General features: G+C 51.6%; 1 protein-coding gene across 1 annotated transcript; it reads left to right on the forward strand.

Annotated features, from left to right (window-relative positions):
- Nucleotides 1-13393: 13393 nt before the first annotated feature.
- MYLK2 (myosin light chain kinase 2) lies at nucleotides 13394-25614 on the forward strand (the record flags this gene model as incomplete). Its single annotated transcript, XM_082856965.1, has 12 exons — nucleotides 13394-13445; nucleotides 13923-14397; nucleotides 15405-15706; nucleotides 17279-17384; nucleotides 17948-18041; nucleotides 20221-20330; nucleotides 20412-20553; nucleotides 23324-23394; nucleotides 23516-23644; nucleotides 24129-24281; nucleotides 24456-24588; nucleotides 25534-25614. The coding sequence occupies 12 exons, from the start codon at nucleotides 13394-13396 to the stop codon at nucleotides 25612-25614; spliced, it is 1848 nt and encodes a 615-aa protein (XP_082713091.1).
- Between the last annotated feature and the right edge of the window lie 2121 nt (nucleotides 25615-27735).

Consider the following 27735-nt stretch of genomic DNA (forward strand, 5'->3'; position numbering starts at 1 on the left):
GTAGATGAGGATGGTATTTAGATATCAGCCTCAAACAGAAATAGAGTTCTCCATCCCTCGTGCTGTGAAAAATCCAGTTCTACCCCAGTCCTCATATCTCTTGTGGATTCTCTGGATGGGGGTGGGATAACTTCCTTTTCTGAACACCTTTTGCTTTGGTTTTTCTCTGTTCATCTCTTGATCCCCTCTCTGTGTCTTTCCTCTGTAGCTTTTCTCTCTCCCATGTATCAGCAGTTCTCTAATAGTTCACTGTCATTCATATATTGCCATCTAGTATCATTTTTTCATATATTTTGTTCATTTTTTGTTTTGTTTGTTTCAGATAGAAGAATAAATCTGGCCCTCAAGTTGAGGGTTTTAGAAAGAGTGTTACGTATTGAGAATTATGGACCTGTGGGATCCTTCCACCCCATTTGCTCCATTCTGGATTGCCCCCTCTGGACATACCCACATCAGGGTGATATCGTTTGGCAGTCTGTTACGGCAACAGAGAGGGACTATTTTATTTCAGAGCAAATAGCTTTTAAAATTAAGATGCCCTTGCTTCCCAGAATTTCCCAGTTTCCTGGTGGTCTCCTCCTCAGCACAACCTGTCTAGTATTGAGCCCTTTCTTTCTGGACCACCTCACATGACCTTCATTTTTCTAGGACAGCCTCCCGTTTCCCCTGAAACTCAAACTCTGCTTTTATTTTACAGAGAAATTCAGGTTCTTTATCCCTCAGGCCTTGTCCAAGAGAGAGCTTCTCTTTCAACACTGAGAGGTCACCCTGGAATTTTCCTAAACAAAGAACATGTCCTCTAATAGGATTTACTGAATTCTACTGAGAAATCTGGCTGCCACAATCTGCTTGGCAGTCTTGCAAAACTCCTAGCACATGTGCACATTCAGATTGTTAGAATTCCCACACTTGCTGGGAAGGACTGTTTTCAGTGTTGTTTTGACTTGGTCATGATTCCCCATTGCTAACAGTTTGTGCTAATTAATACAAGATTACCTTTCACTCTTAATTTGGTTGATCATTTTGTTCTTGTGTAATTGCTTTGTTCCCGTTTTGACTGCTGTTTTATGCTTTAACAGTTCTTTTCCACAGAATTTTGTCCTTGGAAAGTGGAGCTTGAGTGGTGGACACACTGCAGTGGCAGTTGCTCCAGCATTTAATAGATAAGTCTTATACACAAACAATTGTAACACAGGATAAGATGTGATTGAGTAGCATGAGACAGACAGAAAAAATGCTGCAGGAGGAGTTTAGAGGTTCTTGTTGGAGGTGAGATTGCAGTTCTTAAAGGTGTTTCTTTTTTTATGTAAAAAGTATGAAAGTAGTATAGTCATCCCTCAGTATCCACAGGGGATTGGTTCCAGGACCCCCTGTGGATACCAAACTCCACAGATGCTCAAGTCACATTTAAAATGGTGTATTTGCATATAACCTATGCACATCCTCCCATATACCTTAAATCATCTCTAGATTACTTATAATACCTAATACAATGTAAATCGTTGTAAAGACAATGTAAATTATATATAAATAGTTGCACATGTACAGCAAATTCAAGTTTTGTTTTTTGGAACTTTCTGGACTTTTTTTTTTTTCAAATATTTTTGATCCATGGTTGGTTGAATCTATAGATATGGAACCTATAGATACAGAGGGCTGACTGTACTGCCTTTTGGAAACAAAACAATACAGACTGTATAAAACAAAACACAAAAGTCTCTTACTTCCCCTACTCCCATTCCCCAGGAGTAACCCAGTATTACCAGTTGTGTATTCTTCCAGAATGTTTTTTATGTACACACACAGATTTATAGAGCATTTTTTATAACAATAAGATTATAGCATTACGCATTTGCCTTTAATTTTAATTTGTTCTTTGAAGGTTATATATCATGGCTTTCAAAATTTGAAAGCTACAAAGGGGTTTAGAGATAGTTGGTGCTGCCAGGTGTGTTCCCTTGCAGAGATGGCGTCAGCCTATATGTATTCATACCTGCTCCCTCTTATTTTTCAACAAATAGTGTCATAATTTATACTCTGTAGCTTGCTCTTTTCATATGTGTTCTCCATTGAATAATGTTGTTCAGGCACTACCTTAGGCATGTACTAGCTTTCTCCCTGGCTGAAGTATGAAGCCTCTTATGAGAATCTAGTGACATGGAGGCAGACCTGGTGTGGGGTCTAGATGTCCTGGCCTAGTGACCTCAGGTCCCAAAGGCTCGAGGTCAGGTCAGCAAAGCCTGCTCTTTTAATTCCTCCTGGCTTAGCTGAGCCTTGGGGGTTCATTGGCTTGAGTATCTGGTTAAACCTGTGTATCCCCTTAGGTCACTCTTGATATGCTTCCTTTTCAGTTCCCTTCTGAATCTTGTCTGCTGGGGAAGTTCCTCATTGCTGAGAGTAGCAGTTAAAAAAGCTGTCAGCCACGAGGCTGAGCTCCTATTTCTGCACAGGCAGGCTGAGTACAGCTTGGTGGTGTGGATCCAGGTAGGAATTGGTCAACATTCTGAATCCTGAGCTGCCATCTGCCTTGCAGCCTGCTGGGGTGCTCAGTTTAGACAACATATAAAGTTTCCTGGATACGGAACAAACCCAGGCCTATGGAAAGAGCAGGAGGGTTAAAGTGTGTGGTACTTTGAGCAGTGACGAAGGCATAACCAGGGAGCTGACATGTTTGCTCCAATGCCAAGAATTCGAGGACAATTTGTTATCCAGCTTAAGCCATTGTAGTTGCTACAGAAAAGCCTGGGGACAAAAACATGCTTTTTCCTTGTTTTTGTCTTCCTGCATACCCACTCTATTTTCTAGTGCTGTAGTGAATGTTACTGACCTCAAAAACAGAAATGTCTGATGGTGTTTGCTCTTCTCTTCCTTACAAGAGAATATGAGGCTGGGCTGCGGTCAAAGCATGGCTCTTATGTGCTGAAGGTATCAGCTTCCTGAAAGGGCTTCACAAATGCTAACATTGTACTTGGAGAAACCATAGTTGGAGGGGCTTAGGGAAATACTAGGTTTTATCAGGAATTATTTCACCAGACTAAGCCTAACCTGAAGGCATCAACTGCCTTCTCTCTTTTTCTTAAAATTTTATTAAACAGAAGGGAAGTAAAAACCTGGCCTGCCTGATCTGCCAAAACCCATGGGACTGGTATCCCAGAACCTCACAGGCAGGTGTGTGAACGGGTTAAGAATTGTTGCCTAGCTTATTTCGGCACTGATGGTATTCTCAGGGCTTCTTTCAGGAGCAAGGGTGGGAGAGGTATTTTTGAGTAGGTCAAATACTAAATAGTCAGTGGTTGTAAATTGTAATTTGAAAAGCAGTTTAGGGCAGCATTGTCAAGCTTGTGGTAAGGAACGATGAAAAATCTCTGGCCTGGCACTGACATCCTCTACTCACGGCGTACAGGCACACTCTCTTACACAGACTAAGGGACTAGAAAGTGACTTTGAATTTGCTCTATACGAAAATCTCAACAGGGTTTTGCAATGTTTTTGTTTATAAAATTGGGATTTATTGTTAATTATATACAATTCAGAAAATACCTGGTAATAGGAGGAAGGAGAAAAAAATCTGTGGTCCCCTCACCCACCTTGAACACTGGTGTTTCTCTGTATAATATTTTCTTATATAGAACTTTAGTCTGTTTTTCTACATTGTAGGGGTTTTCTGTTTATGTATATATATTTTTTGTATTCTGCTTTTTTTTTTAAGCATCTTTATTGGAGTATAATTGCTTTACAATGGTTTGTTAGTTTCAGCTTCACAACAAAATGAATCAGTTATATATATACATATGTTCCCATATCTCTTCCCGCTTGCGTCTCCCTCCCTCCCACCCTCCCTATCCCACCCCTCCAGGCGGTCTCTGCTTTTTTTTTAACTTAGCAGAGTAGTAGCTCAAATATTTTTCCTATATTGCTGCATACTCTGTAAATACCAATTTTAATAGCAGCATACTATACTGTTCCATCGTCCAGAGTTTGTTTCTCCCCATTGAAAATGTTCGTTTTGCAAAGGATTTTCCTAGGCTATTTATAAGACAGATTTCTTTGTCCCCCTAATGTATTATGTCTGTCTCTAAACTTTAAATGGTTGTTTCAAACCACTTAGTCAATATTTGTAATTAAAGTATTAAAAGAAAATATAATTCCCTCCCAAAAGCGTAGTTAATGACATCATCCTGGCATACGCATTTGCAAATTGGAAACCTCCTTTTGGCTGACATAATGTCAATGTTACTAGGATTGGTGCCCAGCGAAAAGTTTATTGGCATTTAGCAAAGCCTTTCTGGAGAGAATTCTAGTTATGTTAAAGTCTTGGAATTCTACATCTTAAGACAGGCTTACACAGTAGATTGATGTCTCAAAGCCTTCAGACCACATTTGAAAGGGAATGCCCTTTGTCTTTCTTAACTCTAGCTGAGCTGTGATGTGTCTTTTGGGCAAAGTAGAGGCAGGAAATATAATCTCCTTCCTGGCACTGGCACATGGGGTGACCTTTAGCAAGGCACTCCCCTTTTCTGGACCTCAGTTTCCACATCGTCAAAGAGGAGATTGAATTAGAAAGATAAATAAGGCTCTTTCCAGCTTGAATATTTTCAGATTCTTTTTCTAGGCAATTTGTTCTAACCACATTAGCCCTACTTTAACAGTTATATTTTTCTATAGTCAGCTGCTCAGTCACTGCAAGAGGGTACCTCTAGCAAGCTCCCTGCTCCTAGATTTCCATTTGAACGTCAGTGAAGTATGTTGGAGACCAGTGTGCTAGCTCGTTGAGGAGGACTTTCCAAGGGTTGTTCTGGAAGCGGAAATCTAGCCCAGATCACTCCAGGGGACTAATCTCTGAGTAATGTCCTCTGACACACGCACATATTTTCTGATGTTTCTCTTGACCTTGGAACTGGTTAAAAGCGGCACAGAATGCTCAATGAATTCTAACAGACTACAGCAAGGAAGTCCCTCCCATCCTTGGCTTTTCCAAGATGTAAGGTTGCTAGTATCCGTTCTTTAATTGTTGGCATTTTAAGGATGTCACCTTACCTTGCAGCTCTTCTGTTTCTCTCTGCTGCAGTTCAGTTTTTATAATGTTTGTGGTCCAAAGGACTTGGGTTGATTTGAGATAATTGTCACAGGGTTCTGAGGGGCACAAAATTATTTAGTGGAATGAACCCTAGATTGGGGATTGTGAGAGTAGCTTGAGCATGTCATTTGCATTTTGTGAGTCTCAATTTCTTTATCTTAGAAGTTTAAAATGATGTTTCTAGAAAGGATCTTTCCTCTGGCTCCATGGATGAGAATTTGCTCCTAGCTTTAAAATGACCCAAAAGCAAGTCTTGGCAGCCACGGTGACTCACACTGGGCAGTTATTCATCCTTGTTGGCCACCGTGACTCAGTGTGATCCTGCTTGAGTCGTATATTCACTATATTAATTGTCAGTGGGTATGTGTCATCAGGGGTTGCCAGAAGCCCCTGCTGTTTTTCCAAAGCTAACAAACTGACAAGACAGGGCCAGCAGTTGCTAGTCAGCCATCAGCGAGAGGAGCAGGGACGCTCCTCAGGAAGGAGGCTCGTGGGAGTTGGTGCAAGCAAGAGGCGAGGGATTTGAGTTGAGCTTTTAGAAATCTCATTCTTACTGGGCTGGAGGTTGATGTCTACACTGTAGCCTTCCTGATTCTTATTTGCCCATTAGCCGTTTTCTCTCCCTTATGGTAATTTGTTACCACTTCGCATAATAGAAAACTAATATGCGAAGCAACACAGCAGATAGGTAGGAGTTGGGAGGGGCTGTCAGTATCTGCCCACCTTCACTAAACAACTTTTTGAGCCTCTCCCTCTCCTTGAAACATTAGCTGTACTGACCACTGATGGGTCTGAGTGTTTGTGTTTTCCTCACATACATACCAAAACACTCCTCCTACCCAGAGGACCCAGGAAAATGGGTAGGAATTGGCAGGCTAGGAAGCTCAGCAACTTGGGCTGGGGGACTTTTCTCTAGGGCGGTGGTCCTCAGAGCGTCCTGCAGACCAGAAGATCAGCATCACTGGGACTAGAATGCAAATTTTCCAGACCTCTTGAATCAGACACCATGGACCTGGGGCCCAGCAATGTGTTTTAACAAGCCCTGCAGGGGTCTGTGATGCACCCCCAAGTGTGAGGACCACTGTGTCAGGAGATGTCCTGGTGGAGAACAGGTCTCTCAACTCAAAGGTCCCTATCTATGGACCAGGGAGCCTGCAGCTGTTCTCTCCTGTGAGCCTCAGCACGCAGGCCAAACTAGAGCCCTGTGGAGGGCAAGAGCATGCCTCTCCTCTGAGCTCCCCGGGGAGTCACATTTATGCAGCCTGTTCGTGTTACCCAGGAGAGCTACTGAATTTGTTGAGTAAGTGTTTATCTCCTCAGCCAAGACTCTATTACCAAAATAAAGATGGAAGGAAGAATGCTTTTCCATATGTCCTTCCAACAAGTCATATGACAGATGAGGAAACTGAGGCTCAGAGTTTAAGTTACTTTCCCAAAGTCACACTGCTGGTAAGTGGCAGAGTCAGAATTTGGACCCAAGTCTGTGCCCTCAAGTGCCCTTTCCACCACGCCAGTTGCATCCCTTGAGGGGATGGATGGACATTCTTAGGAGCTCCTGGAGGATAGGGCCTGGCTCTTTTGGGAATTGAGTGACACTTGATCAAAGAGCCCCATGGGTGAAGAAGAGATTGTTTCCGTCACCCACCAGGGCCAGCAACTCAGGACTGTGGAGCAAGTTTGGGCTGTAGCCCTCACTGAACTCTTGACGTTTCTGTGGGAACCTCCAGCTACGCTTCCCAGAGGCTGGGAGCAGGTTCTCTCTCAGTTTCACCCAGCAGCCGTGTGGGTCCTTGCCGGATGCCTGCGTTCCTCTCAGGGATGTGGCAGCTGTCAGTCAATTATTAAGTCACAAGCCTCGGCAGGCCTGAATGATAGCCGAGGTGGTCACAGTGCCAAGTGACTGCAGCCAGAAGTGCTTTGCCCTGGCCCGTTCCTCATCCTTTGTTTGGACCCCCCTCACCATCCCAGACAGGGCCCTCTTCTCCCAGCAGCCTCTCAGAGCTTGCCATACAGCCCCTGGCTTATATGGTAACCCAGTTCTGCAGACGAGCCTGAAGTGTTATAAATAGCACAGTGGAGGCCAGGAAGCCTACCAGGATAGAACATGCTTTCCCCCCTTTTTGAGCCATTTCCTAGGATCGTGTGCTGGGAGTGACTTCTAGTGCAGATAAACTCCAGTTACTCTGCTCTCCAGGGTCTGCACTCTGCACTTGGGTTTTGCTTCTTTCTGTGTTTGCGTTTGTCCCCCGCCCCCACGGGCCCTGCCTTCATGAGGTGGTGCTTCCAAGTCTGCTCCTGGGACGTTTCCTGTTCTTGGAACAGCTGCACCATCCTGGGGTACCCTCCTGCTACTTGATCCTATAGGGAGGTGTCCAGTGGCCATGGGCAATTTTCAGATGACCTTGTTCCTCTGACGTCATTAGATGGCTATTTTTGGCTTCGCTGTTTATGCTGCAGAGAAGTTGGGCTGCGATGGGGGAGAGGGAGAAAGAGTGAAGGAGGGGCCGGTCTTGGTTTCTCATTGTCCCAGGACCCTACCAAAGTAGGAACGTTTATTCTTCAACATTTACAGAGCACCTACTGAATGTCAGGCCCTGGGGCTACCAAGTTGTGACATAATCAAAGTATTCTTCACTCACCCATGAATTCATTTTTCAGCAGGCATTTACTTTGTGGTATGGAATAGTAATCAAGAGTGAGAGCTCTGAGCTTGATGGGTTGGGTGTAAATTCTGGTCCCACTGGAATCCTACCTTTGAAACCTTGGGCAAGTTACTCCTCTGTGCCTCACTTTCCTTTTGGAAATGGGACTGATAATAGTGTCTACCTCATAATGTTGCTATAAAGATTAAAGGAGTTAATATCTTTGCCTGGCACATGGTAAATGCACAATAAATATTAGCAACTGTTATTATTAACATCAGAAGCACCACTTTTTGTACGAGGTCCTTGGGATATGAGGTCTACTGACTTGGTCCCTGTCTGTTCTGAGCCGGCACCTGATCCCCAGGGCCCCAGGTACTGGGACAATACACACAGTCAGTACAAGTCAGAAGGGAACACCTGCCATGTGTACCGCTTTACCTTAACTTGCAGGTACATTCCAGGGAAACAGGTGAAGTTCCTGCCCTGGGAGAACCTCAGAGCAGTGGCTCTCAACGCTGACTGCTCATCAGAATCTTCTGGGCAGGTTTGAAAAATAACTTTCTGGACCCCATTCCAAATGTGCTGATTTAATGATCTGAGCCCAGGAGCGGCTCAGACTTCAGAAGTTGTGAAAACTCTCTAGACATTTCCCACGTGCATCAGGGTTGAGAACACAGCCCAGGCTAGAAGGATATGTGTCCTGGAAGTACCCTGCCAGCTGCCTCAGAACTGCCTCAAAGCTGGCCCTCTGACTCGTAGGTTCTCAGATTTGGGGTGTGCATGCAAACCACCTGAAATGCTGGTTATAAGGACAGATTCCTGGGGCCCTACTTGCAGGAGGCTTCATTTTAAACTCGGGGGCCTAGGCACTGAGAAAGCCTGCTGCAGCCATGCCTTCAGCTGAGAAGTCACCCCTGATCATCGGTCCCAAAGACTCTGCCTGTGAGACCCTACAGTGTTTCATATCTCATGTGTAGCTCTTGTTTTCTGTCTTGAATTGTAGAAAGCTGTATCCATATTACTATGTCTTGAATTAATATTTATCTCCTAACAGTTGCAAATAGTCATTTCAAAAAAATTTGCAAAATCCAGACAAAGCATAAAAATCATCTCTACTCCCACACCTGTATGTGTGTGTGTGTATACATATATATGCCTCCAGATATTTTCTCTACAAATATTTTTAGCAACAAAAAAGGACCCACTGCATGAATGATTTTACAGTCTTTTTTCACCTAAAATGCACTGCATGGTGATTCTATAGCTTTTCCCCAGTTTCATCTCTGTGTCCCCAGAGTGACCAGTTTATTCCTTGCCACAGAGTAGAGCACTGAGTAATAATCTTAGCGATAAAACTCTACAAATTCTGGGCTGGAACAGTGTCATTCGAACTTCCAGAGAAATCTACATCCAATTGGCCACACAGAATGTCCATACATCTGTGCTTACCAGCCTTGGAGGGAAGGACGGGGTACGCGGTAAGGACAGCAGCCTTACCAGGGCTTCCCTGGGGGCTGGTACTGCCAAAGACCCAGGCTCAGGGGCCCAGGGTGGGAGAGAGCAGGAGAAAGCAGCCCCGAGTGGCTCCCATATCAGGACTGGAGGCAAAGTCGTGAGGGGAGTTGGCTGCTTTCTTTGGAGTCAGAAAGGTCATTGCTCAACTCCTTGGATTTTCCATCACAGCCGAGCAGGGAGAGGGTCAGGCCAGGAAATGTCTCCTCTGAGCCGGTCCTTTTAAAGCCTCTTGGCTGGGTCTATTTCCTCCAGGAGCCAGGGAAGCAGTGCCCGAGTGGAGTTAACCCCTCCACGCCCCAGGAATTCTCCCAGGGATGGGTGAGCCTGGGAGCCCAGGCTTCTGGAATGCAGAGCCTTCCAGGGCAAGAGGCCTAAGGAGCCGTGAACCCTGGCTGGAGAAACCTTCCCTCTTGCCTTGTTAAATCCAACAGGCATAATTGCATCCTGCTGACCTTAATTCCCCTGGCGGGTTTAATTGGTCCTGGCACTGTCCCACTTCCTGCCCTGCCCCTGTAGAGGCAAGGAGGGTGGCTGCACAGCTGGTGCAGGGCGGGAAAGCCCCTTCTTAAGGGTGGGCAGGGGCTCTGGCAGCCCCCAGCTGGGTGGGGGAAGTTTCCCTGTGCCACCCTCCCCCCCCCCCGCGCCTCCAAGGGAGCTCTGAGAAGAAGCTTGGGGACTCCCAGGGAGCAGCTGGCTGAGCTGAGCTCAGCCCCAGCGGGCGGGCGAGTAAGCTGCAGGTAATCCTGTGGATCCGGAACCAGGCCAGGCTCTCATCTCAGCGTGAGGGACTGTGGAGTAGCCTGCAGGGACAGCTGAGCCCTCTGGGTGTCCACATTATGGAGACCTCACACACAGTGCTGCAGGTACCATGCCAAGCACTCTACATACATGTTCTCACTAAATGCTCCCAGCCATTCCGGGAGAGAGCAGTGGGGCAGAGTAGTTATGAGCTGAGCATTGTGTCAGATGGTTCAAACCCCACTCTGTGACTTTGCCCTGTGACTCAGTTTTCCTTTCATATCTGTGAAATGGGGATGATATAGCTGACATTTATACAGCGCTCACTGAGTACCCATGCACTGTTCTAAATGCTTTACATATCTCCCCCTGTGAAGAGGTGCTCGTCCTACAGATGAGGAGACTAGAGAAAGCATTTGCCCAAGCCTCACGGTCATTAGTCTGAGAGCTTCACTGTCAGAGTTCCTCAACCACTGCTCAGCAGGACTGCGGTAAGTATGGAGTGTGAGGATGGGGCCTGGTCCATTTAATGAGAGTTCAAGAAATGCTAGTTATTATTTGGGAATCATAACAGTAACAAGTGCAGCAATTAAAACCCCTTATATGGTCCCAGCCTGGATTTTGGTCTCATTGGGAGGTGGCTCTGGATATGAATCTGGGTAGTTTGAAGTTATTCAATAGCTGTGTGACTCTAGGGACAAGCCTCTTACCCTCTCTCAGCATCGAGCTTTTCCGAATCTTCAACATGGTCTAGAACTTGGCCCCTAGAGTCCTTTGTGAAGATCCAGTGAGCTGGGCAAAACCCTTGGCAGAGCCCTTAGTGGCCCTTCATGGGCACTCACTCAATAAGTGATCAGTACTGATAACCACAGTCATAGCGAGAGGACATCAGCAAGGGCCATCACGGTAGAACCCGGTCCAGAGCCTTGCTAGTCAGTTGGATACTCATCGGACACTGATTGGCAAGGACACTTCGTGCCGGGGACACGTGAGCATCATAACAGCCCCTGCCCTCGAAGGGCTCCCGGACCGTGGCAACGGTGAGATCAGCCTGGAGCTGAAGGAGCTGAGAAGAGGGGGTCCGACATTTCAAGCTAAACCAGAATGTCCTGTGGGGACAACCAAATAGAAGACTGGGGTTCCAGATCATAGGCACAGGCAGGAAGCATTTCAACCTTCAGAATGCTATGAGACCCATAAAGCCAGTACCCAGCAGGGAGATGGGGTGAGACACAGGCTGGGAAATTTTAGGCAAGAAAGACGACTTTGGGGCTGTAAAGAAGCACATTTCTGGCCCAACTCTCCTCCTTGGGGAGTGACTTTTGGCAAGTTACACTTTTGATCCTCCCGTCTTCATCTAGAAAATGGGATGAAATCTCCTCACAGAGTTATTATCAAGATGATGTTTTAAGACAATATGGATAAAGCTAATAATAGGAGGCACTCAAAAAGTGGGAGCTCCCCTCCTTTCAGAGAGCCTGGGTTCAGATCCCCGCTCAGTCCCTTACAAGCCCAATGGCCCTGGGTCAGTTACTTAACCTCTCTGAGCTTCAGTTTCCCCATCTGTAATCGTATCTACCTCATTCGGTGGTTCTGAAGATCACGTGAGTGAACCTACACAGGAGCACTTAGAGGCCCTGCACGTGTGATGAGTACTGTATAGGCATGAGTATTTTTGCTTCCTATAAGAGGCAAGCTGTCAACTAGATGCTGAAGGAGAGAAATGGAAGAGGAGGGCCAGGTCAGAAGAGGAGGACAGGCAGACACAAGGCAGCAAGACTGCAGAAGGGGCTCCCACTCTGGTTTTTGCTAGCCTTGGACAGACAATCCCAGCATTTGCTCACTTAAGAAAACATCACTCATTTTGAACAGTAATCTGTTCACATAGTTTTGGGTTCAAATAAAAAAGTAAAAAGGTGTGCAGCGATATCTTTCTCCCATCTCTGGTCCCCAGTTTCTTATTCTGCCAAAGAAATCCTTATGTGTGTAAAGGGAAATTTTATATATTAGATATATTATGTTCTCTATTATAAATCTTAACCCCTTTTGCACAAATGGTAGCATCATCTACATGCTATTCTGCACCTTGCTTTTTCTCCTCCCACTTTGTAGGTTGCTTCATGTCAGTTCATTCACAGCTTCCTCCATATTTTTTACAGTTACACAATTTCGCACTGTTCAGATGTGCTGCATTCTCGAGCCATTTCCCCACTCCTCTCAACAGGGGGCAGGAGTTGATTTCTCCATTTGATAATTAGAGGAGCTGGACCGTGGAGTGGGGTTGGAGTGACTGGACGGGTCACCACAGTCAGGACCTGAACCCAGACATCCACTCCAGATCTATTTCCAATGCACTCAGCTTGGGGCTAGTTCTCAAGCACCCCACAGAGAAAGGCTCTGGGCAGATAGCCCCTGGGTAATGGAAGGCCCTTTGGATCATACCTCTCTGCATCCTATCTCCACTTGAACACCTCGGGCTGGAGTGGCCCCTGGGTCACCATAGTGGTGGAGGATCCTAGGATCCTTCCAGGCGGGCCATTGAAAAGACCTGGATCAGCTCAAGGGAGGGGCGTGAGAGCACTGACCATCTCTCACAGCCGCTTGGGGCAGCCTCCGTCTCCCCAGCGGCCCAGGAAGAAGATATTTTCAAATGAAAACACTTTCAGGCCCGTGGGTGTGTTGAGCAAGTGCCCCTGAGACCATTTTTTACCCAAAGATGCTCCAAGCAGATCCAGAGGCCAGGGGCAGGGCTTGTGGACACCGAGCTGGGCGCTGGGGTCAGGGTGATTACCTGTGGGCCTGTGTGGTTCTAACCAGGCTCCGGGGAACCCCAGGAGATGCAGGCAGAGCCAGAGCCTGGCCTGGGCATAGTCTTGCCCTTCAGCCCTGCCTGAGAGCCCCTCTTTTTCAAGCCCCCCCACATCTTATCTAAGCCAGAGATACCAGGCAAAGCCTGGGAGAAGGCTGCTCCCCCAGGGCCCCAGGTGCCCCCTCCCTCTTTCTCTTCCTGCTTGTTCCAACACCACTCTCCCCCCAGTCAGTTCATGGGAAGAATGCCGTGTCCTCTGAATGGGGGCCAAGAGTGACAGGTGGTGGCAGTCTGAGCTGCATGGCCCCTGGTGTAAGAGATCCTCTCCTCCGCCCCCGCCTCCCTGCCTGTGCCCCTGCCTCCGCCTCTGCCCACCCGGCCCAATCCCTTACAACTGCCCCAGGACTGCTCCTGGGCAGCCGCTGCGAGACAGACAGACACCAGATTGCCTCTCTCTGCTCCAGGTGCCTCTCTCCCCTCAGTCAGCTGGCCCTGGTCTCCTTTCAGCCAGACAGGAGGAGGAATCCTGCAGTCCGACACACCTTTCTCTTCTTTCTGCAGCTAGAAAGACTTGAGTTAGACAAGCAGAAGCACACGCCTCCCTGCCTCATGGCGACAGAAAACGGAGCAGTGGAACTGGGAATCCAGAGCCCATCAACAGGTGCCAAGCTGGGGCAGGAGATGGAGGGAGGAGCTTGGGAAGGGGTGTTTGAATCCAGAGTTGGGCCTGTTCCTCAGGGGGAATTCTGTGCCTGAGGCCTCCTTTATGGTGCATGGAGGACCAAGAAATCAGGGTTATCTCTGGTACAGTGGGGCTGGATCAAGGGCCAACATGAAGCCTTGCCCAGAGAGACTGGGAAAACATGAAGTCCCCATTGTTGGCGCCTGAACACTCAGGGCGAGGGATGGCAGGGGCATCAAGGCCCACCAGGAGACCAGAGCCTCCTACACAGGGCCGCCGAGGTCTTGGCAGCCCACCTCTAGAGCCCATGGAGTGGCCCCAGAGGCTCAGTGGGACAAGCCTTTGCCAGTTGTGGCCTGGGTGGGGACCTGGGCCTGGAGCTGGTCTCCGGCCAGCCTAGCTGGGGAAGGAGGTGTAGGAGGGTGGATCCTGACTGGTGTTTCACCTCCTTTGCAGACAAGGCACCTAAAGGTGCAGCAGGTGAAGGACCCCCAGCTGCAGAGAAAGACCCTGATCCCCCAAACCCAGAGAAAGAACTTGGTCCCCCAGACCCAGAGAAAGAAATTGGTCCCCCAGACCCAAAGGAAGAACCTCATCCACCCACCATGAAGAAAGATGCTGAAGCCCCAGCCCCAGAGAAAGGGGATAGTGCCTTGGCCCAACCCTCAACCAGCAGCCAGGACCCCAAGGGAGAAGGACACCTGGGTGGGGGGCCTGCGGAGGGCAGTGCTGGGCAGCCGGCCGCCCTGCCCCAGGAGACCGCGACAGCCGAGGTCAGTGTCAAGAAGCCCGAGACCAAGCAGGGGACCCCAGGCAGCCAGGACCTCGGAGAACCCAAGCTGCACAAGAAGGCAGCAGAGGGCCAAGCAGCAGCCAGGAGGGGCTCACCCGCCTTTCTGCACAGCCCCAGCTGCCCTGCCGCCATCTCGAGGTGAATGCCCCTGGCCGGGAGCGGGGAGGGGCCCTGCAGTTCCTCTGTCTTGGGCACCGTCATCACACTCAGTGCTAGACGGGGTAGTTCTGATGTTCACCTCCCTCTGTCCTGGGCATCGGCCTGACCACTTTGTCTCCCTGCAGAAACCAGGATTTTGTGATAGTTCACAGAAGCCTGGAATGTCAGGCAGGAGAGGTCCTCAAAGACCTCTTCTCCAGGCATCTGGAGTCCAGAGTTCCCCTTACCCCATGAACTTGGGTCTCACCAAGGGCAGGACTGAGATGTCAGGAGGAAAAATAACCTGTCTGCTTAATAGAATTATTGGTATAATATGGAAAGATGACTAATAACCAGACTGATAGATCATTACCAATACTCTTAGAACCATAATATAGCACCAGTCTCATGGTGCAATCCGTTATCCTTACCTGAATGCCAGTCATATTAATGAGGTTATTAATGATGTATTTATCGTAAGCCACAATAATAACACTTACCATATCAGTTTGAATTATGTGGTAATATAAATTAATATCATTGATACATTATCAATTGCATCACCACAGTTTTATGAATCAAGAGCTACATAACCTTCCTAATTGTTGCCACATAATGATTAACCAAATCAACAATCCTGTTAACAGTTATTAATGATCTATTAGTGCATTGATACTCAAGATAACAACCACAGACATGGGAATTCCCTGTTTGTCCAGTGGTTAGGGCTCCACGCATCCACTGCAGGGGGCACAGATTAATCCCTGGTCGGGGAACTAAGATCTCGCATGCCATGTGGCGTGGCCAGGAAAAAAAAACCCATAGACGTTTATGGTATTATTAACATCCCTTGATTTTGTATGAAGTGAATTCAGATGCATCACCCCACGCGTGTGGGGTGGGGGCGGGGTCGTATTAGCTCCAGATTGCAGATGGGGCTCTGGGAGACCTGCCTGCTGGCGGGGCTGTGGCTGCTGAGGGAGTCACCTCTGTGTTCTCACTTCTAGCCCTGAGAAGCTGCTGGCTGAGAAGCCCCCAGATGAGGCATCAGAACTCATCTTTGAAGGGGTGCCCGTGACCCCAGGCCCCACGGATCCTGAGCCAGCCAAGGTAGCAGAAGGAGAGAAGAACCTCCCGGAAGGCAGCCAGAAGGAAACAGAAGAGAAGGTTCCAGGCCAGGCTGGCCAGGCTGAGGTGCAAGGGGACACCTCGAGGGGGATCGAGTTCCAGGCTGTTCCCTCGGAGAGATCGGAGGTGGGACAGGCCCTCAGTCCCACAGCCAGGGAGGAGGACTGCTTCCAGATTTTGGGTAGGCCGGGGCTGCCCTGGGGCTGAGGTAAGAGGGAGCGGGCTCCCTATGTCTCCCCACTTAGAGGACTCAACCCTTCTGAGCTGCCTCATCCAGCCTGATCCATCTGTCACCCAACCCCAGGAAGTACGAGTTCCTGGTCCCTTTTGAGAGATGGGGAAATGAGGGCTAAAAAAAGGGAGGTGGGGCACCCCAAACCCATAGCTAGAACAGGATATGAACCTGTCAGGACAGCCTGACTCCAGAGCTCACTTCTTACTTTCTTCTACTTTGACTAAAATGGGGCTTTAAAAAAAAATCAGGCACGTTATTGGAGCAGCACCAATTCTCTGGACAGTGGGATTTGAAGTCAATCTGTAGAAAGGCTCAAGTGCCAGGCTTTGGTAGTTAAACTGCATCCTGGGCGGGTGGGGAGGCTCCTGGGAGCCATAGAGGGTTCTTGAGCTGAAGAGCACAGGTGTGTGTGTGGTGGGCGGAGGGTGACCAAGGTAGCTGGGCACGTGAGATGGGGCAGGACTGTGGAATGGCCTTAAGTGACGACGGTTTATTCAGCGGGCAGCAGGGAGCCACTGAGCATGAGTGAGCTTGGCGAGCAGGTGAATAGGAAAAGGGCCTGGGCAGGAGTGTGGCAGGGCTGGGGGTGGGTTGAGATGGGGTCAGGAGAGCCCAGAGTGTCCTGAAAACCCCCCTTCTCCAGGCTGAGGTGCCCTGGGAGACCCGCCAACCTGCCTGGTGAGCGGCACAGTGCCACCCAGACAGGGTGGGAGGGCCTAGGCGGCTGGGCGGCAGCCAGGAGCCCTGCCTCCTCCCCTGAGCAGCGGCCCAGACCTCTGGGCCCACTCCACCCTGCGATCACATCCTCGAGTGACGGACCTGAACAACCTCCAAGGGCTGCCTGATTTATCACCGGCTTCCCTGCGGCCTCTTGCTATTTATAAAGAGGTTTCCACTCCCCATGACTCAGCCTGTCTGTCCCCATGCTGTTCCCCATGCTGTTCCCCATGCTGCCACTAGGTGGCAGCCTCTCCCTACCAACATCACCATCCCTGGCCCACCCCCACCCCACCCCACCCCCAACTCTGCCTCTGGGCCAGGTCCAGGTAGGACACCCATTCCACAACTGGTGAGAGCTTGCAGTGTTATTAGAGGGGATGGTAGGCAGGTCCCATCCCCCACCGCAACAGACATAGTAACCCCTATCGGGCACTCCACCATTATAGATGCCTTTTTTTTTTTTTTCTTTAATGGAAATGCAGATAGCTTGGGATGGAGTCTTCATACCTTATAATGTGGGAGGGTGCGAGAAGTCCAATCAGCCGTCCCCACTGTTGTGCCGGGAGAAGCTGAGCCCCCCTCTGACAGAGGCAGAGGCCTCCCAAGGAGGGTGTGTGTTGGTAGCAGAGCTGAAATTGGAAACTAGGCCCCTAGCCCCTATCCTGGAGCCAGCTGTCCCCCAGGTATCACTTGCTGAACTTCCCTGGATGGGGCTCAGGCCAGGCAGGTGGTTTTGGTGGCAGGGTGGGTCCTCAGCAGCCCCGGCACTGACTGTGATGGCTTTGCTCTGCTCTACAGATGACTGCCCACCACCCCCGGCCCCGTTCCCCCACCGCATCGTGGAGCTGAGGACTGGGAACATCAACAGTCAGTTCAGCCTGAACTCCAAGGAGGCACTGGGCGGGTGAGAGCCGGGGCCTCAAGCCCCTGGCCCACCAGCAGGAAAGCATCGAGCCCCCAGGCCTTATGTCTTCCCCATGAGAGGCCCAGACACTCCGACTGGACATGAGCCAAGTGGACAAAATTGATTCCACATGGTCACACTTGTGTGCAGCCTGTCACATGGCTGGTGTGTCGCTGTCACTCACACAAACACACCACTGGTCATTCAGTGTCTCCCATAGGAAGCATATAGTATTTTCCTGTCTGTCTCAGTTGCAGGCACCACTGACCGCTCAAGGCGACTCCTGCTTTGTCAAAAGTCCTGAAGGTGCCCTCCCCCAGGGCCCAGGGCCCCTCCCTGCCACAGTCTGCGAGCTGCACATCAGCGGCCATCCTTTGATGAGCCTACCCTTCCTGGGCCTGAGGTCTATGTGGTTCAGCCATTGTCCCTGCTGTAGAGCTCACAGTTTCTGGAGGGAATCGGAGCTGGCTGGGATGTGCGCCCCCATCTCACAGGGAACAGAGCACAGCCCCTCACCCCATGGCCCTTAGAACTCCCTCATTCCCAGCCTCTTCTCTCTCCAGTGGCAAGTTTGGAGCAGTCTGTACCTGCACAGAGAAAGCCACAGGCCTCAAGTTAGCAGCCAAGGTCATCAAGAAACAGACACCCAAAGACAAGGTAGTGGGGGTCTGGCTGTGTGGGAGGGGGAGGGGATCCTTGGAGTGGGTGCCTCTCACCTCCCTCCACCCACCCATCTGCACCAGGGGCCTGGTGTACGAAGCTTAATGCACTGAAGATATCACACAGATAGACAGACAGACAGACAGGTAGCCCTGCCACAGGGGCCTGATGCCCCTGACCATAAACTTGACCCCGCGGTTAGTGAATTTATCCTGGGGACTTAACCCCTTCATGCCCTCTGTTCGGTTCAAGTCAATAAGTGCCGATAAGCGCAGGCTCTGGGCCAGGCCCTGTGCTGGTGCTGGAGGTCTCAGAGGGAAGTCAGTTGGTCCCTGCCCTCAGAGAGCACCAGCGTAAACAGGCCTCGAGGGCTCTGCCTCTAACACCCAGCCCAGGCCCGCTTCAGAGCAGTGTTTGTTCAAGGAGTGAATGAATGGCTGAATGAATGAGGCAGAGGCTCATGTGGAGTGAGGGAGTCGGGTGTGTGAGGAGGTGATGGTGACCTAACAGGCTGGCATGGTGGGAGCTGTAACTCAGGAAAGCTAGGGTGGGGGGTCACAAAGGAGGCTCCTGACTCACCTGTGGGTTCAGGGAAGCTTCTCCTGAATGAAGACTTTGAAGAAGGAGGAGCTGTTTTCCAGTGGGGAAGACGGGGGAGAGAGTTTCAAACAGAGACGACTGTGGAAAGAAAGGCCTGAGGGCCAGAAACGGCAGGCACCTGCTGGGAACGCTTGAGTCAAGATCAAGGCCAGGGGAGCAGAGACAGCAGAAGCCTGGAGAAGCAGGAGAAGCAGTTCCGGAGGAAGTGCTGCAGCCCTGAATTCCTCACCGTGGCTCTGAGCTCATATGACCAGCATGGATTTTCTATGTGACTCTGTCTTTCTCTGTCGCTTCCACTTGACGGGGCCTGGATCCATGTTATTGACTGCTGGGTCCAAGGCCTCTATCATGGACCTGGCTCAGCATAGATGCTCAAGACATATGTACTGTGTAAATTAATTGGAGTCAGCTGTTGATTAATGAATTATTGGGCACTTTTTCTGTGCTGTTCAATTTGCCAGGTGCTAGGAAATGGTAGTAAACAAGTCCTGACGTGCTAGAGAGCAGGGACAGATGGCTAAAACCAAACTAAAACAAAAAGCCTGGTGTCAGGACCTGAGAAGTGTTAGGAAGAAAAGTAAAGCCAAGTAGGAACAGGGTCGATGGGGGCCGTTCAGATAGGATCAAGTGAGGTTAGGCCTCTCTGAGGAAGTGGCATGGAAGGTGAGATATCAACCAAGGAATGGAATAACGGGAAAAACGGAGCAGTCCAGGTAGTGATCCAATGCTCTGGGGGCATAGTTCCGGGGAGAGACCTGATCTGTAGCATTTGCCAATTTCCCTGGTGTAAATATTCCTACCATTGTTGATTTCACAGATGTGACCACTGGTTTGCAAACTTTCTGAAAGTGACAAATAATGGCAGCTGAGACTAGGAAGGCAGTGATGGGGGAGGTGAGAAATTATTGGATTTGTAATCTAGCTTAAGGGTAGAGTCAAAGGATTTACTGATGGGTTGGATGAAGGGTGTGAGGAAGTGAGAATAAGACAGGAGTCTAGGAAAGCTCCTAACTTTTTGTCCTGCACACCCAGGTGAAGAGTGATGGTCTTTTGCTGATGGGCAAGCTGGGGGCAACTCAATTGTGGGGAAGGAGTGGTATCAAGAGTTTAATTTTGGACATGAGAGATTTGAGATGCCTGTTAGTCAGACATTCAAGGGGAGGGAAGGTAGGCAGTTGGAGAGATTGGCGTCTGGAGTTTAAAGGAGCACTCAGGGGTGGAGATATGGATTTGGAAATCAATCACATTTGGATGGAATTTCAAGTCCTGGTACTTGAGGAGAACGCCCGGGTGGAGAGTATAGAGCGGGTAGTGCTGAGCAGGGAGGATGGAGCCCACTATTCAGCCAGGGGGAAGAGAAGAACCAGCAAAGGAAAGGTGTCCCAGCAGGAGTGACTGTGTGGTGAGGACACAGGCTTGAGGGTGGGGAGAGGTGGGAGGTGAGGAGACCAGCGAGGAGGAGGTGGGCAGTGGTCCAGGCAAGGCCCAACAGGTCTGGTCAAGGGCGAAGGTGTGGAGGGTGGAGGGCAGGGAGTAATGATGCTCGGATGGTACCCCTGACTTCCCTGGTCCCCAGGAAATGGTGATGCTTGAGATCGAGGTTATGAACCAGCTGAACCACCGCAACCTGATCCAGCTCTATGCAGCTATTGAGACCTCGCACGAGATCGTCCTCTTCATGGAGTAGTGAGTGCCATCAGTGGGGTGGGGCCTGGGGAGGGGGCAGCGGGCCCTGAAGCAAGCCTGCAGAGGGGTCTGTGCACACAGCATCGAGGGCGGCGAGCTCTTCGAGAGGATTGTGGACGAGGACTACCATCTGACTGAGGTGGACACCATGGTGTTTGTCCGGCAGATCTGCGACGGGATCCTCTTTATGCACAAGATGAGGGTTCTGCACCTGGACCTCAAGGTACTGGGGTGGGGGCTCCCGGGAGGGGTCGGGAGCAGCCTCCAACCACCTGAGACCAGCGTCGCAGCCAGCCATCCCTCCATCCCCCAACCCCTCCTCCTCCTCCATCCAGCCTTCCCTCTGTAGATTCAAAAAGGGTGTATTGAGGGCTTCCCTGGTGGCGCAGTGGTTAAGAGTCCACCTGCCGATGCAGGGGACGCGGGTTCGTGCCCCGGTCCAGGAAGATCCCACATGCCGCGGAGCAGCTGGGCCCGTGAGCCATGGCCGCTGAGCCTGCGCGTCCAGAGCCTGTGCTCTGCAATGGGAGAGGCCACAACAGTGAGAGGCCCACGTACCGCAAAAAAAAAAAAAAAGGTTTATCGAGCATTTAGTAAGTACCAGGAGTCAGGGGACACATCAAAGAGCAAAAAAGACTTGGTCCCAGCTCTCAGGAGCTCCTAGTCTGGTACTAAGTACTTGCTGAAAGGGTCTCTTGCCCCACACTCAGTGTCTCACACGTGAAACTTGCTGATAAGCGTTGCAAAAGCGCCTGCCTCAGTGCAGGCCTCTGACAGGCGCTGCGAATGTTTGTTCATTTATTCCACAAATATCTGTTGAGGGCCTACTAGATGCCAGGCAGTGTTCTAGGTGGTGGAGATCCAGTGGTGAACAAAATAGATAAAAATGCCTGCCCTCATGGAGCTTACATTCTAGAAGGGGAGTCAGAAAAACACATCAGCAAGTATAGTGTCAGTGCAGCAATACACACGTGGCAGGTGCTAACGAAATGTGTAGTGAAAGATGATGTCTCTCTTCTGACCTTGCTCATTAGTGCCCTGCATGTAGCAGTTCAGGGAGAGCAAATAGATTTCATGCATCCCACCAACTCTGATCAGCTGGCAGTGGCTGTCTGGAGCTGAGAGACATGGCCGTGGCGTGGAGTGGGCAGGAGCCCCATGAGTAGCGGGTAGCTCCATCCTTATGGCAGGTGGGATCAGTGGCAAGGCTAGTGGAGAAGATGAATTCTGAACACTGATGTGGGTTAGCAAAGTGGATGGTCCTTTCATTCATTCACTTGGTAGATACGTACCAAGTACCTGCTCCTGTGCTACTGTGCACAGTGCTGGGCATGGGCATTACCATCAAGATCATGAGGACACGCCCCTGTCCCACGGAGCCTACAGGTCATAGGGGAAACAGACATTCATACAGTAATAACCCAATGAATAGATCATTTTAAACCATTAAAAGTGTTATGAAAAAGTAGGTGAGAGTAATGGGGAAACATACAAGGTGTAACTGGAGAAGCAGGCAAGGGCTGGAGCATTCGAGGTCCAAAGAAGGAGATGCTCCCGCTGCTGTGGGCTAACACTTCCACCGTGCTTACTAGGGGTCAGAGCTGCTCAGGGTGTGTTCAGAGTGTGTGACAGCCCATTGGGTCAGGTGTGCTGTTATCATCCCCACTGACAAGCAAGGAAGCGAGGAGGGTAAAGAGATGAGTTTCAGTGGGGCCACCGTGGCAGCAGGGCATTTAGGAGGCGGTCATAATAAGCCAGGAGAGAGATGATGGGCCTGGAACCAGTGGCAGTGGGGGAGGGATGGGAAGTGGTCAGATGATGGATGCATTCTGAAAATAGAGCCAGCTGGGTTTCTGATGGTTTGGATGGGGGAGGGCGGAGGGAAAGGAAGGAGTGTGGGTGACTCCTGAGTTTCTGGACAGAGTGGGTGCCTGCGTGGTGGCATCGGAGCCTGCCCTTCTCCCGAGAAAACCATTTTCTTTGGGGTAGGGCAGGGTCTCCAATTAAAATGCAGTGTCCTGGGAAGAAGGTCAACCTTAAGTCTCTGTATCCTAAAGTGTGTTTTTTTTCAGGAAAGCAGTAAGTTTTTCATCAATAAAGGGTTTCACGTCAAGTCACTTGGGTGAACCATAGCCTGAAGGCACTTCCCAGGGCTCTGGCTGCAGGGCTTTTCAGGAAGTCCCCTGTCCTCCAAAAGGAGGTCTGAATCTGTCTCATTTCCCCTACCAATTGTGTCCTGGGGCCTTTCTTTCCTTTCCCTGTTTCGGGGAGCCCTGGGTTGGGCTGCTGAAGTCACTAGCATCCTGCTCTGAATGAGTGCAGCAGTGTGAAAGGACCTTCAGAAAACCTATCAGTTGGGGCCTCAGATCAGATGCACACAAAGCCCAGACGAAGAACAGAACCCCATTAAACGAGGCGGAGGCCCCGGGGAAGTGGAGGACTTCTGCCCATCACAGGGGTCAGGGGCAACTCCCTCCCAGCCGTGTGTAGCCATGCGGCTGGGGCTTCCAGTGTTTCAGGAGGTGCTGAAAATCAGGGTTTTTGTGCAAAATCTGCCTTTTAACCCTTGTTAACTACTTACGATGTTTCTGCCCTGCAACCTCAGATTAGTCCTCTGTCCTTGTGTTACATGAAGAGGAAATGGAGGCCCAGAGCGGGAGGGACTAGCCTTGCATGTGACTCACATATTCACCTGTGCTTGGGGCACAGGATTTCTGGGAGCCTTGGTTGAGTGTCTGCTGGGCGCTTTGTTAGACGCTGAGGGTGGGGAGCAAGGAGGCCTGGAGAAGGTGGTTCCTGCCCTGGAAGAGCCCCTCTCGGGCGTCAGGATCCTCCTCTTTGCCTGGAGCAGGCAGGTCTGAGGGTCTCTGATGGGCTGTCCACTCTGGCAGCCTGGGCCTCTAGTCCCGGGAGCCTGGGACTTGGATGGACCTGGGCGGGGAGGGAGGGTGAGCCAGGTCAGAGGTCAATCCAGGCCACCCCCTTCTCCTCAGCCAGAGAACATCCTGTGTGTCAACACCACGGGCCATTTGGTGAAGATCATTGACTTCGGCCTGGCACGGAGGTACCACCTGGGTGGGTGGCATGGCAGGGCCAGCCTCGAGGTGGGCAGGGCTGGGGGAAGGTTGGAGGGTGTCTGGGAATGGCCTGGGAGTGGTGCTCTGAGCTCTTGGCCTCACCTCCAGGTATAACCCCAACGAGAAGCTGAAAGTGAATTTTGGGACCCCAGAATTCCTGTCACCTGAAGTGGTGAATTATGACCAAATCTCTGATAAGACAGACATGTGGAGCCTGGGGGTCATCACCTACATGCTGTGAGTCCTGAGGGTGCCTGTTGTTTATGGGGTTGGGGCACATGGGTGGGCAGCTGAGGCCTAGATTGCTTCCACCTCCCCACTCCCTCAGTCAGGGGTTTGTGGGGCGTTGGGTGTGCTAGGGCGAACCAGGAAGGGGAACTCTGTACCCATTTTATAGATGGAGAAACCAAGGCCCCCAAAGGCATAGTGTCCCAGCCCAGGGCTCTGGGCAGCAGAGCTTTGATGACCCAGTGCACTCATCATTCCTCTTCTTCACTCTAACCCTGGGAAGCTGGGATGATTATGCCCATTTTACAGATGAGAAGAGTGAGGCTCAGAGAGGGGAAGTGACTTGCCCAAGGTCACCCAGCCAGATTCAAACCCAGGTCTGTCCCATATGAGAGGCTGGGGGTCTTTTCAGTGCATGGTGCTGCTTCCTAGGCTCTGTCCCCATCCCTGACCCAATCTCACCTCCCTGCTCCCTGCCAACCCCTCCCTCTAGGCTGAGTGGCCTCTCCCCCTTCCTGGGAGACGACGACACCGAGACCCTGAACAACGTTCTATCGGGCAACTGGTACTTTGATGAGGAGACCTTTGAGGCCGTGTCAGACGAGGCCAAAGACTTTGTCTCAAACCTCATCGTCAAGGACCAGAGGTGAGGCTCACCCCAGGACACGAACCCCGTGTGTGCAAGCCCAGTGTGTGTGTGTGTGTGTGTGTGTGTGTGTGTGTGTGTGTGCCCGCTGGGCGGGAACTGGGCTAGGAGGCCAGTGGGGTGGTGCCTCCCTGGCCTGCCACCCACCCTCACCGCACTGCCCCCTCCCCACAGAGCCCGGATGAATGCTGCCCAGTGCCTCGCCCACCCCTGGCTCAACAATCTGGCAGAGAAAGCCAAGCGTTGTAACCGACGCCTCAAGTCCCAGATCTTGCTTAAGAAATACCTCATGAAGAGGCGCTGGAAGGTACCACAGAACTGAGGGTGGGGCGGAGCGGGGGATACAGGGCAGGAAGAGTCCTGGCCCCACTAGCCCTGTGTCAGCCGGTTCGGTCTGGAAAACAGAATTGGCTTTTCTCTTCTTGTCCTGGGCTGGCTACTGCCCTGGGTAGTGGCCCTCCACCCACCCATCTCCACCGTAGGGAGGGGTGTCCATTTGTGGCTCGGGCTCAGGAAAAGGTCTCTGACCCCATCACAGGCTTCCTCCCCTCATTTCACAAATATTTCTTGAGCATACACTACCTCTAGGCACTGGGGATACAGCAGTGGACAAAGAGACAAGGATTTCAGGCTTTGTGGACTTGCTTTTGGTAGAGGATGGAGAGTTGCTAAAAGGAGTTAAGGAAGGGCTCTAGGAAAAAATAAGGATGGTCGGGAGTTCTGGGGAGAGGCTGCACTTCTTAGTAGGGTGGCCAGGGAGGGCACACTGAGAAGGAACATGTGAACAAAAACCTGAAGGAGGTGAGGGCTGAGCCAGGCTGGTATGGGGGGAGGAGTGTGCCAGGCAGAGGGAACAGCTGGTGCAAAGGCCCTGAGGCAGAAGCATGGTGGTCAAGTGTGAGGAACAGGTAGGAAGCCAGCACGGCTGGAGTGGAAGAAGCAAGGGGTAAGGGAGATGTCCAAGAGGATCGGGAGGCAGGGCGTTGGAGGGACTCGGCCATGATGAGGGGTTTTTACTTGGAGTGAAATAGGAACCACTGTACTGCCTTGAGCAGAGGGGTACTCAGGTTGAATGAGGGAGGCAGTCCTGGAGGCTGCAGTGTCATGGCGCCCCCTGCGGCCATTTTGGGCACTGCGCCCTCCCTGGCATGGAGCCCTCCTGGAATGAAGGTGACCTTGGGAGACACTCAGCTGTCCTACAGCTTTCCCCCTGCCCTGCTGCTGACTGGGACCCCTCTCCCTCATCTCTCAGAAAAACTTCATTGCTGTCAGTGCTGCCAACCGCTTCAAGAAGATCAGCAGCTCAGGCTCACTGATGGCTCTGGGGGTCTGAGCCCCAGGAGCAGCTGAGGCCTGGACGCAGCCGCACAGTGGCCGGGGCTGAGGCCACACAGCCCAGAAGGCCGGAGCAGACGGGCCAGATTGCCGGGGCTGACTGGCCAGGACAAGGCTGCACCAGGCTGGGAGGCTCGGGGCTCCCGTGCCCCCGCGCAGTGACTGCTTCCCCGACGTGCGCTGCTCGGATATGGCCTGACTCCATCCTGCTACTGCCTCCGCAGACAGGGCTCCGGCCCATCAGCCGCAGCCCAGATGCCACGGGCCCTGCCGAGACGCCGCCCGGCTCACCTTCTCGGAACTGCTGTTCTGGTGACCCCTGCTTGGCCTCACCTGGGGCATCCCTGGCCTGGGCTTGCTCCTAGCTAGAGCAGGAGGGCTGGGGCTCCTGGCATATGGGGTTTCTGCAGTTGGGGGTGGGAGGTCCTTGGTGGGGCAGGAAGGCAGACGGCGATTCCTAAGGCGCAGCTGCCAGGGGAGACAGAGCAGGCTTTGTGAAGGAGGACCTCCATGCCCCCACCCGCCTCCCCACTCCCAGCAGATAAGGCCTGACACACCATCTGGTCTGGCCCGGCCCCCGCCCACCTTCCTTGCGACCACCAACACACAGGAACTCTGTGTGAGAGAGGACACCCAGCCCGGGCCTGGTGGAGGGGGAGGGGAGAGGCCTGGAGGACAGGGGAGACCACCCCCGAGCTTTCCTGAAGGCCAAGCCGGCCCAACCCAGCCACTCTGGCCCCCATTCCAAGGGTCACCCACGGCCTCGGATGATGGCGTCAGCAGGCCCAGGAGGCGTGGGAAGGCCGTCGGCAGCCCCCAACCCGCTCTCAGCTTGTGCCTTGTAAATAAATGTACAGGTTGGAAGCGGCCTCCTTTCACCGCGCGCGCCCGGGCGAGGTCTCAGCGGCGCCGTTCACGGCTCACTGCCGCGGGCCAGGCGCTTTAGCGCCCTCAGGGGCCAGGCTACCCAGTGTGTGATCTAGGCAAGTGGCAGCCCGTTTTGTGCCTCGGTTTGCTCATCTGTGAGAGGGAGGGCACAGCACCAGCCAACGTTTAGGGGTGACATCACTGTGTGTCAGGCTCTATTTAAGTGCTTGTTGTCTATTAACTCATTTATGAGGTCATGAGGTAGATATTATTATTATTCCTCTTTTACAGAGGGGGAACCTGAGGCTTAGAGAGGGGAAGGAACTTGAAGGCCTTTCAACAAGTCAGAAGCCGGGGCTTGAACTGGACTCTTCTACCTCCCATAGCAAGGCTCTGCCCGCAAGCCCACTCCGCTTCTCACCGAGCAAGGTGTAAGCAGAAAGCAGAGTCTCCAGGTGGAGCCAGAGGTTTGGGCCTGCAGTGGTGGGCGTCCTCCAGGAGGTCTGGGGGAGACAGCTGTTCTCCGGTCCCTCCTATGGGCGCCAGCCCGCCTCACCCCAGGCCTGCAAGGCAGGGGAGGGGCGCCATCTGCTGGAGGGGGCAGCCCAGAGGGCAAGAGAGCTTAACCCCAATAGGGTGCAGCCTTTCTGGCTGTGAGGACAGCTGACTCAGAAGTGGGACTGGCTTAAGTGGGGCAGCTGGTCTGCCTGCTGGGGGCTTATTGGTTCCAGCAGGAATGGCAGTAACAACAGCTCACGTGCACTGAGTGCTTGCAGGGTGCAGCCCTGGCCCAGCTCTGCGTGTTCACGTGACTCTGCTTCCAGTGATCCTGCACGGTGGGCAATGTTATGTCCATTTCTCCGATGGGGCAGCCAAGCCTCAGGAAGGCTAAGCCATTTGCTCAGGGTCACACAGCTAGTCAATGGCAGAGCCAGGATTTGTACCCCAACAGTCTGGGCCCAGAGCCCCTGCTCTTCACCACCACATTATCTGCCTCTGAGAAATCTTGGACGGAGACCTTGACCATTCATCCTTCCACCCCTTGCTTCCATGAATATTGGCCTGGAGGGCAAGGCCAGGTCGTCACCCCTACCCCTGCCCTGTTCCAGCAGATGGCTGCGGAGTCCCCCTACAGCAGGTGCCACCTGGGGCAGGGTATGGGGGACTTTGGAACCTGAGCCTGCTGGGGCTTGCACTTGGGGCTTGGGGGGCCTGGGGAGCCTGGCTTAGGCTCTTGGTGGGAGCTGTGCTT

This window comes from Leucopleurus acutus (assembly GCF_964270905.1).
Source record: "Leucopleurus acutus genome assembly, chromosome: 16".
NCBI classification, from domain to species: domain Eukaryota; kingdom Metazoa; phylum Chordata; class Mammalia; order Artiodactyla; family Delphinidae; genus Leucopleurus; species Leucopleurus acutus.